General features: G+C 59.3%; 1 protein-coding gene across 4 annotated transcripts in view; it reads left to right on the forward strand.

The window, feature by feature from the left end:
* WDR4 (WD repeat domain 4) overlaps positions 1-9381 on the forward strand; it is a 22073-nt gene extending 12692 nt beyond the window's left edge. For all 4 annotated transcript variants that reach the window (XM_011379978.2, XM_011379976.2, XM_023523172.1 and 1 more), the window contains 4 exons: positions 1437-1501; positions 2273-2456; positions 3296-3365; positions 4027-9381. In XM_011379978.2, coding sequence (XP_011378280.1) covers positions 1437-1501; positions 2273-2456; positions 3296-3365; positions 4027-4226 — 519 coding nt within the window. In that variant the 3' untranslated portion in view covers positions 4227-9381. The remainder of the gene's footprint in view (positions 1-1436; positions 1502-2272; positions 2457-3295; positions 3366-4026) is intronic.
* Positions 9382-9830: the final 449 nt, after the last annotated feature.

Below are 9830 nucleotides of genomic sequence, written 5' to 3' on the forward strand. Positions count from 1 at the left end.
CGCCTCTCTCGTCCCTGGGACCTTGTGAGAGACAGTGTCACGATGGGACGTTTCTTTGCTGTCAGCGCAGATGTTTCACCTCAGGAGAAGTCATGTGTTTATCACATTCTGGGGCATCTGATCCAAGAAGGGGGAAATGATCCACATGTTTCACGTTCGGGTCTGAACAGTGCGCTTACAGAAACCCGCTGATCCGCGGGGGTGGGAAAGGTGGTGGGGCTGGAGCCGAGAGCTCCGTGGGTTTACAGGCCGGGCAGCGGGCTGAGCGCCCGCTCGGCGCTCTCTATTGTCCGGCACAAGTTGATCTCATGACCCCCAGTCAGGCTTCCTGGGCCTTCGGTTGCCAAGGAGATTTCAGGGAGAAGGCGGGCGGCCTTTCTGGGTGCCCAGGGTTCTGTGCTTGTGGGCACTCTGCTCTGATGCTGCTGAGCTGCTGCCCTTTGAGCCAGGGTCCCGCTTAGTCACACGTGGAGGGCCCCGCCAGCTTCCCCAGGCCTGCTCAGGGGGAGGGGTCTGCTGTCGCCTCTACAGAGCTGGCTCCAGGGTTGGCGAGGGCCAGGATGCCCCCTTCCTGTCCCCAGGGGCGTTGTGCACTTGGCCCTGCAATCTCCACGTGGCACCCTGCCAGTCCTTGGGGACTCGGCTCTCCCGCGTCCGACATGACCTGGTGCGAAGTGAGGGGCTCGTCTGCCCCATCCTTGGCTTGGCTCCTCGTTTCCCTGTCCACCCCAAGACAGTGTGGCAGCCGCCCTCATGGGCCTGACTCAGGCCAGGGTGCCAGGGACCCTTGGCCACGTGGCTGCAGGGGCCACTAGGTCAGCGGGCCCCAGCGCTGGCCACCCCCATGGTCACCTGCTGTTTGGGTTTCCGCAGTCATGGGCCCCTCGGCAGCCGTGGCAGAGGCCACGTTTAGCTGGAAGCTTGTTTTCGTCCCTGCGCCCTCTCCCAGCCCGAGGCCGGGCAGCGAGCTGGATGGCAGTCCCCTCCAAGGGCAAGGAGAGCACATGGCCGGGAGGGTGGCACCCAGCACCACCCCCCGCAGCCCCGAGGAGTGGCAGGCCCCCGCCCCGCGCAGCTCTCTCGACTGGTGTCCGGCGTTCCCTTGGCTGGGCTGCGGGTGCCCGCAGGCCCTCGTGTCTGTACCAAACGGGCCCTTTCCCCTGTGTCGTCGGTCCCTTCCTGTCCTTGCGTTTGGACCAGTTCCACTGACTTGGGAGACATTCCACGGGCTGGACGGAGGGCCAGTCGGAGAGGCTTCTGCCATCCGCCCTGGCCTGGTGCAGTTGCTGTGAAACGGGCCTCACTGGTTTCCAGAAAGTTCTAGCACCGCCTCCTTCCCGGACACCCGTGGGACTGCCAGTCTCGCGGCGTCCGCTCCGTGAGAGCGAAGGGTCCACGTGGTCCCGCGTGCGGCTAAGCCGCTGCTCCCCTTGCAGAGGTTCGCCGTGTCCAGGATCGCCTACTGGGGCCGGGAGAGCTGTGTGGCGCTGCTTTGCGACAGGTAAGCCGGCCCCCGCCAGCCCGTGAGGCGGGGCACGCAGGTCATTCCCGCCCCGGTCCGTCTCCGAAAGCGGAGGCGTCCATCGCAGCTGTCACGCAGCCCCCTGCGGGGTTCCGCTCTCTGAGGTCGTGGCGTGGGGGCGGGCTCCGTGTGGGCGCTGGCGGTCTTTCCCGCGCTGCTGAAATCCACCCGTTTAAGGACAGCGTGGGCTCCGCCTGGTGTTTGTGTGCGATCGGATCCCACCCAGGGTCCGTTGTGGTAGAGTCTGCCTCCCCCAGTCCCGCCCGAGGACCGGAGGTTGATGAGATGGGTTCCGGTGGCACGTGCCAGTCACCTGCGCCTCGTGCGCATCTTCTCGGTGCTCTGAGCCTTGCTCGTCCTCGTGACACGTCCTGGGTGGCATCTTCCCGGTCTTAGAAATAGGACGCGGGTGCAGAGGGGGCGGCGTGCTGGCCGGGAAGCGCCCGCTGCTGCCCGCAGGGGGTCGGCCGCCTCCTCTCCCCTCCGCCCTGCACTGGTTGTCTTTGCTGCCACACAAGTTACTCCAGAATTTAGTGACTCGAGTGCTCCTCGTCTCCTGTGGCTCGGGGATCCGGCAGCGGCTTGGCTGCTGCTTCTGGCTCAGGGTCTCGTGCGGTTGCAGCCAAGGCGGGCGAGGGCCCGGCTTCTGCTCAGGGCAGGCGCAGGGCTGAGCTGAGCTGCCGCCGGTGCTGAGTGATGCCACCGGGCCCGTGGGCTTGTCCTGATGTCCCTCTCCTTCTCCGTGGGAAGCATTCCTGTGGTCTACATCTTCCGGCTCGACGCTCCCCGGCAGCAGCTGGTCTACAGACAGCGGCTGTCCTTCCAGCAGCGCGTGTGGGACGTCGCTTTCGAGGAGTGCCGGGGGCTGTGGGTGCTGCGGCAGTGCCGAGAAGCTCCCCTCGTGCTGTGCAGGCCCGTGGACGGCCACTGGCAGGTGAGACGTGCGGGGCCCTGCGGTTCCCCGAGCCTGTGGTGGGGCGACAGCTGTCACCCTTTCAGCTTGATCCCGGGCTGGTGCCAGAGGGTGTCCTAGAGGGTGGTCGTAGGGTTTGTCACCTGTGAGGAGGGGACTGGGGTGCCTAGCTAGCTTGTCTGGTGTTGTGAAGTTTGCAGTGGAATTTTGGCGGGGGGGGTGGGGGGTTCACCGTCGTTGGCATATTTTCTCCTTAACCGTCCTGGTCACACTGGTTTTTTAAGCAGAGAAGCTGACACTTGGTGCACGTCCTCAGGGTTTGCAGGCTTGGCACGGCCTTGCGCCTGGGGCGGTGGTCCCGTTGGGCAGGGGAGCCCCAGGGGCAGAGGCGGGCGTGGTGGGCCCTCCTCGCCGAGTGACGTGGGCGAACCCCGCGCCTCCTGAGTCAGCTCCCCCACCCGCTTCCTGTCCCGCGTCTCGCAGGGCTGCCGGGGGGCAGGGCAGGCGAGCCCGCCGGGGCCCCTGCAGCCTCTCGCGCCCTCTGCAGACGCTCGCCTGCCTGTGACCCTCTCAGGTAGTTCTGTCTGAAAAGTGGCGTGGGACAGGATGCCGCCAGCTGCCAGGTCTGCCGGACTCCTGGGGTAAAGTGACGCATGACGAGCCAGCAGCCCTCGCGTCACGGCGTTTTGTCCTGACGAGGTGTGGCTGCCGTGCGGGGTGAACTGGAGCGGCGTGCGGCTGCGTCTGGGCTTCATGCGAAGGGTTTCGGGGTCTCCCAGGCCCCGCAGCGTGGATCCCCGGCGGTCTGCCCGCGATTGTGCCACAGCTCCTTCTGACACGGGTTTTCCGTCTGCCCCCAGCCTATCCCTGAAGACGCCGTGGCGGAGAAGGTCTGTGCTCGCCTCCGTGGGGATGGGGCCATGCTGGAAGGTGAGGGCTCAGGGGCCCCGTGCAGAAGCGGGGTCAGAGCTCACTGCGTGGCAGGAGCTGTGGGGACGTAGAATCTGGGGGTTCTGTGTCCCGGTTGCGTCCGCCCGCCCTCCCTTCGGGCCAAGGGCTGGGCAGCGACGCCGTCAGGGCTGCCTCTGCCGCGCTGGCACCGTGGGTCTGGGGCAGTGCGGCTGGGGCCCAGGGTGGCAGCGGCACCCACGGGCCGCCCCGCGTGGACGTGCGCACACTGTCCTCGCCCGCACGCCTTGGGCTCGCCCCCCTGGGCCAGGCGCAGGCTGTGCGCGGCCCTCGGAGGGTCTGCAGGGGGAGCTGCCGTGCGTGGCGCGGGAGTCGGGGAGCGCAGACCCGGTCAGAGGGTGGGCGCCCAGGGCCCTGTGGAGTCCCCACTGGGTGGCGGGCTCTCAGGTAGGGCCAACTTGTCTTCTGCTGGCAGCGAGTCCAAGCCCGACCGGTGTGGCTGTCAGGAGGTGGCCGTCATGGGGCCACCTTGGAGAAGGAGCCGCAAGGCCGCAGAGGACTCTGGGTGGTCGCTGGGTTCATTCCCTGCCATAGCGGGGCCTCGTGGGCTCAGCGGCCCCGCGGGAGGCAGCGTCCAAAGTCACTGTTCCATGTGGTGTCTGCCCTTGTTCCTCCCGCACAGGTTCTGCTGGGGTGGGTGACGGCTTCAGCGGCCTCTACAAGGCCACCTTCGACAACGTGGCCGCTTACCTGGAGAAGAAGGAGGAGCGGCTGCAGCAGCAGCTGCACAAGAAGCGACGCCAGAACCCGGCCCCTGAGCCCGGCGGGCAGGCCACGCGGGTGACGTCCGGGGACGCGGCGGCCCGGAGCTGCTTGTCCTAGCCGTGAGGACCGCCCTCCCAGCCTCGAAGGCCACCGCGGCCCCCTGCAGGAAGAAAGAGGGGGACGTCACTGCCCACTGGCACTCTGTGGTTGTGAGGTCCGTACTGGCCCGGCGGACCCCTGGGGCTTCCCAGTAACTGGACGGAATCCTCGGCTCCGGAACGTTCTGTCGCTGAGCTGCGGCTCTTGCGCAGGTGTCCGAGCATCAGCTTCACAGGGGGTACCACGGGGGGAGCTTGCTCCTCGTGCCGGAGGAGACGCCGGCCCCCGTGCGTGCGGGTGTCCGTGCTCCTCCTCTTCCCGGATGCCACCACCCGTCTGGCCGCTTCCCTTCAGGGACATCACGAGCAGACGCCTTTACGCCAGCACGATAGGTATTTTCATTTGGTTCCCGTCGTCCTTCGGCCATGGAGACCTAAGCAGAGTCAAGTGCTCAGTGCCTCTTCCTCCCTGAGCCCTGCGTGTGCTCTGTCCCCATGCGGTGACGGGCTCCGCTCGGGAGGCACAGCTGCGGGCGACAGCAGACAGCGCTGGCCAACAGGGGCCGTATCTCAGGCTGCGCGAGGGCCCAGCAGCCAGGCCGGAACTTGGTACGGGGACACGGTTGGTGATGTTGGCGTGTTTGTTATTTCCACTTGAACTCTGTGCACACATCGCCAAGGGCACGGGTGTCAGCCTGGGTCCAGTCACGACGCGTTTCCGTGGCTTCTGGAAGTTTAGCAGCAGCTCGCGGGACTGTTTCAGAGCGCACTGCGCACAGCCGTCTTGACCAGTGCGCTCTGTGACGGAAGTGCTCGCTGTCTGATGTGGTGTAGGGTTTCGTGGGGTACTTGGAAACAAATCGTTTTGTGTATCAAAAGCCAGAATGCTTCAGTTTTTTCCCAAGTGCCTTGTTCTAAACATGGATCTGAAAACTGCCGTCTGTGCTCAGGGGACGGCCCGAGCTGCGGGTCGGGTGGGCAGGGCTGGTTCAAGGGCAGAGGGGAGGAGGGGGAAGGGGGGATCCTGCTGCAGGAGGAGCCTGACCGTGTCGGCGCCGCACTGGTGTTCTCATCGGTAATCTACTTTCAAATTTTCGGTTTTAGGAGAAATTCAGGTTTGGTCTCGTCGGTGTCTTGGCTTGAGATGGGTCAGCAAACTGGCCTGCAGGCCAAATCTCGCCAGATCCTGTGAGTCCAGAGTGGTTTTTGCAGTATTCAATGGTCAAAGAAAATGGAAAGAGAAATAATGCTTCATGATAGGTGAAAATCACGCGCAGTTCACATTCCGGTGTCCATGAATGAAATTCTGTGCTTTGCGGTCTGTGGGCTGCATCCTGTGCTGCAGCCTCCGAGCCGGGCAGCTGGCTGGGAGATGCAAGGCCTGCGGCGCCTGTGATGGGTGTCACCTGGTCTTTTACAAAAAAGGTCGTCAACCCCTCTTTAAGATCTCTTAAATTCATGTAGTTTTTAAAATGAACTGGTTCATCTATTTGGAAAAAAAATGAAACGGTTAACTCTCTTCTTCCTGTATTCATGTGGACCTCCCCCCAAATACCCACTCCTCCCTGTGGGGGGCGGGACAGCTGTCAGTCCTGCTGGTGGGGCCCTGGCCCAGCTTGGGAGGGAGACTGGGGCAGGGCGGGGGCTGTCTGGGCCCTCGTGCTCCTGATCAGGAGGCTCACGCCTACCTGGCAGCACAGGTGGAGCCCAGGCCAGCGGACAGGAGGCAGGAGCAGAGAGTGGAGTCGGCAGGGACCACGGTCACCTGTCATTCCAGTGGGTGCTTTTGAGTTATTTTTAATCTTACCAAGGTCAGATCTGCACAGGACAGAGACCAGTTTCTATTGAATGGCTGGTCGTGACAATGACCCACTCTGCCCCTTGCTCCCACACCCCCATTCCTTCTCCCCGGGGGGGCGAGTCTCCATCCGCCCACTCAAATGCATTTGTTCCCCTTCTGCCCCAGGACACTGAAGGGGGGGTCCCAGTGGGTGTGCAGGAGAGCCTGGCAGGCGTGGAGGGCGGGGGAGAGGGGTATAGAGCCCCTCTGCCGGGGTGTCCTTCCTGCTGGGCTGCATCTCACATGGCTGCCGCCTCCTGGGTCTCAGGCTCCCCAGCCCCACAAGGATAATGGCTTCCTCCTCGGTTCTGAAACCCCGTCCACGCCCCTGGGGTCAGTCCTTCTCTGCAAGCCCTGACAAATCTGGTGTGATGTGAGCTGGATCCTTGCGGGCACTGTGACTGAAAAACTGGTCCCTACATGTCCCTGGTCGTCCCAGAAATTTGCAGTTAGTCTGAACCCAGGCCCACGACGACTCAGTTATTTAAAGGGTTTTATATCTTTTGAGGCTTCTCCCCACTTCCTTCTGTGACTTGGGCTTGTCGAGAAGGCGGGGTCCACTGCCATCTCTGGACCCGCAGAGCGGTTTCCTGACTCGTCCGCTAGAGGAGGTGCCAAGGGCTTGGTGTTCTTACGCACACCCCTAATTTTTCTCCTATTTTCCCTTCTCTTTCGGTTTCTATGTTTTACTTTGGAGAAGATTCCTTGGGCTTTGTTCTAACTTGTTTATTGATTTTTAGACATCCGGTTATGGTGTTTCTTAATTTTAGGCGTTCTAGTTCTCTTCCCACTATGAGTCAAGGTCAGGATACGCCGGAGAGCGCACTGGAATGCGCAGACTGAAATTTCGCCAGGTGCGTGACAGTCCCCACCAGAAAGAGGACATTTACCAAGTTCCTCCCGGTCATTCACACCCCCTCCGCCGTGGAGGCCCGGCCGGCCGGACACATCCTCCTGCCTCCTGCGCCTCAGGCCTCTGGCTCTGCTTTCTGGGTGCGAGTTGTCATGCCGTCTCGGTGGCGGTGGCGGTCCGTCGCTCGTTTTCCTGGCTCCACAGCGCTCCCTCCCGCGGACACAGCGCAGCGCACACGGCCTGCCGTCCGCGGGCGTTCCGCGCCCTGCCTTTCGGGCACAGGCCAGCATTTCAGTTGTGTGTGTCCTCGGCAGCGGAAGTGCTGGCTCTAGTCACCTTTAACTCGGACGACGCTCCTAGCCTTGATTATTCTCGCCCCGCCACACAGCGTGAAATTCGTGCGCTCGTGCTCGGCATCTGACGTTGTGATAATGCTCAACTTTGCAAAGGTGCAAACTTGGAGAAGCGAGCTGGCGCGTGGGAGCCAGTGAGACTGTGCAGCCCGGCGTCCAGACTTAAACTTCATCTTGTTCTTGGCAAGGTCACCTTAAAAACAGCGTGGGTCACCCACCCTGGGAGATGCCAGCCACAAGGTCATGAGGCCACTCAAAGAACTGAGGCCTCCTGCCAACAGCCAGAGACTGACCACTGGACCGAGCTGCCTGGAATTGCTGATGCGAACATCGACTGTCCTAGATTCTTTCCCACGGCACCCTGTGTCTGAACCCTGTCTGCTGACGTGTATTTTTCCTTCTAATTTCCCTTGTGATATCTTTGATCTCTGGGTTATTTGGAAGTGCGGTTTAATTTCCTGACATTTGTTTTTTTCCTTCAGATTTTTTTCGTTATTTCTGGTTTTAATTCCATCATGGTCTCAGAATATACATTGATTTCGTTTCTTTGAGATTTATCGAGGTTTGTGTCATGCTCCATGTACATGGGGGTTACATCACGTGCCCTTGAAAAGAGTGTGTGTTCTGAGTTGGCTGGAGCTGTGTCTGCGCACGTGGATGAGGTCAAGCCTTGGCGACTGTCAGCTTGACCACTGCCATCTTCCCGATTTTCGTGTGCTTCCATCGGTTACTGAAAACAGTACTTAAACGTCTAACTATAATTGTGGATTTGTCTAATTTTTCATCATCCTAGTGCTTTTGCTTCATAGGCATAAGAATTCCAGGATTAGGTACGCACACACTAAGGAGTGTTGTCACCTTGAGGAGCGGCCCCTTCAAGGTCATGGACAGCCCTTCCTCCCGGTTCCACTCTTTGTCCTGAAGTTCAGATCGCCAGGTGTTAACGTAGCCACGCCAACCTCCTTTCAATTATTAGTACAGAATTTCCTTTTTCATCTTTTTTAACATGTTTAAATTTATATTTAAATTGGGGTTTTTTTTGGTAGACAATATGCCTTTTTTTTAATCCCCCAAGTATTGAATTTCAGTGGAAATATAACCTGAGTCACATATGTAATTGAAAGTGTTCCAGTAGTCACTTTGAAAAGCTTTTTAAAAGCATAAGCATACGGAATAAATTTTGAGAATATAATTCATTTAACCCAATAAGGCAAAAAATAGCATTTCAATCTATAATTTACATAAAATTTTTCATGAACTATTTTATGTTCTGTTTCTAACCCTGTTTGCAGGTTTGTCTTGTCTGTGCAGCTCCCTCTCGTCAGGCTCTGTGACAACTCCGAGCGGCCTTGGCCTCTGTGTCCCAGAGTCCGAGTCACCTCAGGGGTCCCGAGCCGCGTTTGGCTGTGTCCTCCCCGACCTTCAGTCATTCCAGGCACAGGTCCTCGAGGGTGCCGTCTGCCTTGTTAGGGACCACTGACCTGTGCTGCCGACTCCCCAGTGGGTTTGAGTGGGAGGGGCTTCCGGGCCATCGTCCCCCGTGGCTGGAAGCACAAGTCCTTGGGTTTGCGACTGTCTTGTGGGGGGGGAGCGAGGGCGCCTCCCATTTGAATGTCAAGTCTCTTTTGCCCAGTTGCTCCTCAGTATTTTTTTCTGTTTAGGTAGGCTGGTTTGAAGGTGATCTTTCTAGCCCTTTATCTATCATGTGCATTGCACATTTTTCCTGTTTGACTCTTGGCATTTTAAATGTTTAATACAGACTTTTTTTTGTCAGGTCTGTCATTTTCTTGTTGATGATTTCTGGGTATCCTATTGTATTCAGAAAGGTTTTTTCCTCTCTCCACCTTCGAAACAGTCTGTTTACGAAGAGGAGACAGGTGTGGGACTGAGGGCAGAAACAGGACACCTGGCCGGGGTGGCCACAGAGGGCCATGGGGGGCCGACGTGGGAGACTGGTTCTTTCCCCCACGCCTGGAAGCAGAGGGTGCTCTGGGACTCACAGTGGGATTTATTCATTTTTGAAGCAGAAAATTATAAGCCTTACATTTGGTATTATGTTCCATTGGTTCCAATTTCATGACAAAGAAATAGACACGAAAAGCAGAATAATAAAGCTGTTTTCATGGTTCCTCTGGGCTGTTCTTGCTGTCTGGCGGGACGGGCCTGTGAGGGAACCTGGCATGTAGGGGTGGTGGAGCATGCCCCCCCATGGCCTCTCGAACGGTGGGTCAGCCTGAGCAGGGGGACGGCAGAAGGCTTCCTGGACGCCTGCAGTCCCAGGGCTGATCCCCTGGGTTGAGTGTCCCCGGAGGGGCCTCTCACACAGATGGTTAGCTGGAGAAATCGAAAGGAAATAGGACGTCTGTCGTCTTTGATGAGGTATTCCGATGAGACAAAGGAGTGGTTTTTAGGCCATTGCACATGTGCTGCTTCAGACTTTCTGGCACACGTGGTTTGTTCCGCAAAGCAAACAGGGCGGTCACTGCCCCTGACTTAAGACCGTGTGATCGTTTGCCTCAGTCCACTTTCTGAATCCGATTCCAGGAGCGGAGATGGCAGTCCCCACATGCTGGCCCT

Source organism: Pteropus vampyrus, unplaced genomic scaffold (genome assembly GCF_000151845.1).
Source record: "Pteropus vampyrus isolate Shadow unplaced genomic scaffold, Pvam_2.0 Scaffold380, whole genome shotgun sequence".
NCBI classification, from domain to species: Eukaryota; Metazoa; Chordata; class Mammalia; order Chiroptera; family Pteropodidae; genus Pteropus; species Pteropus vampyrus.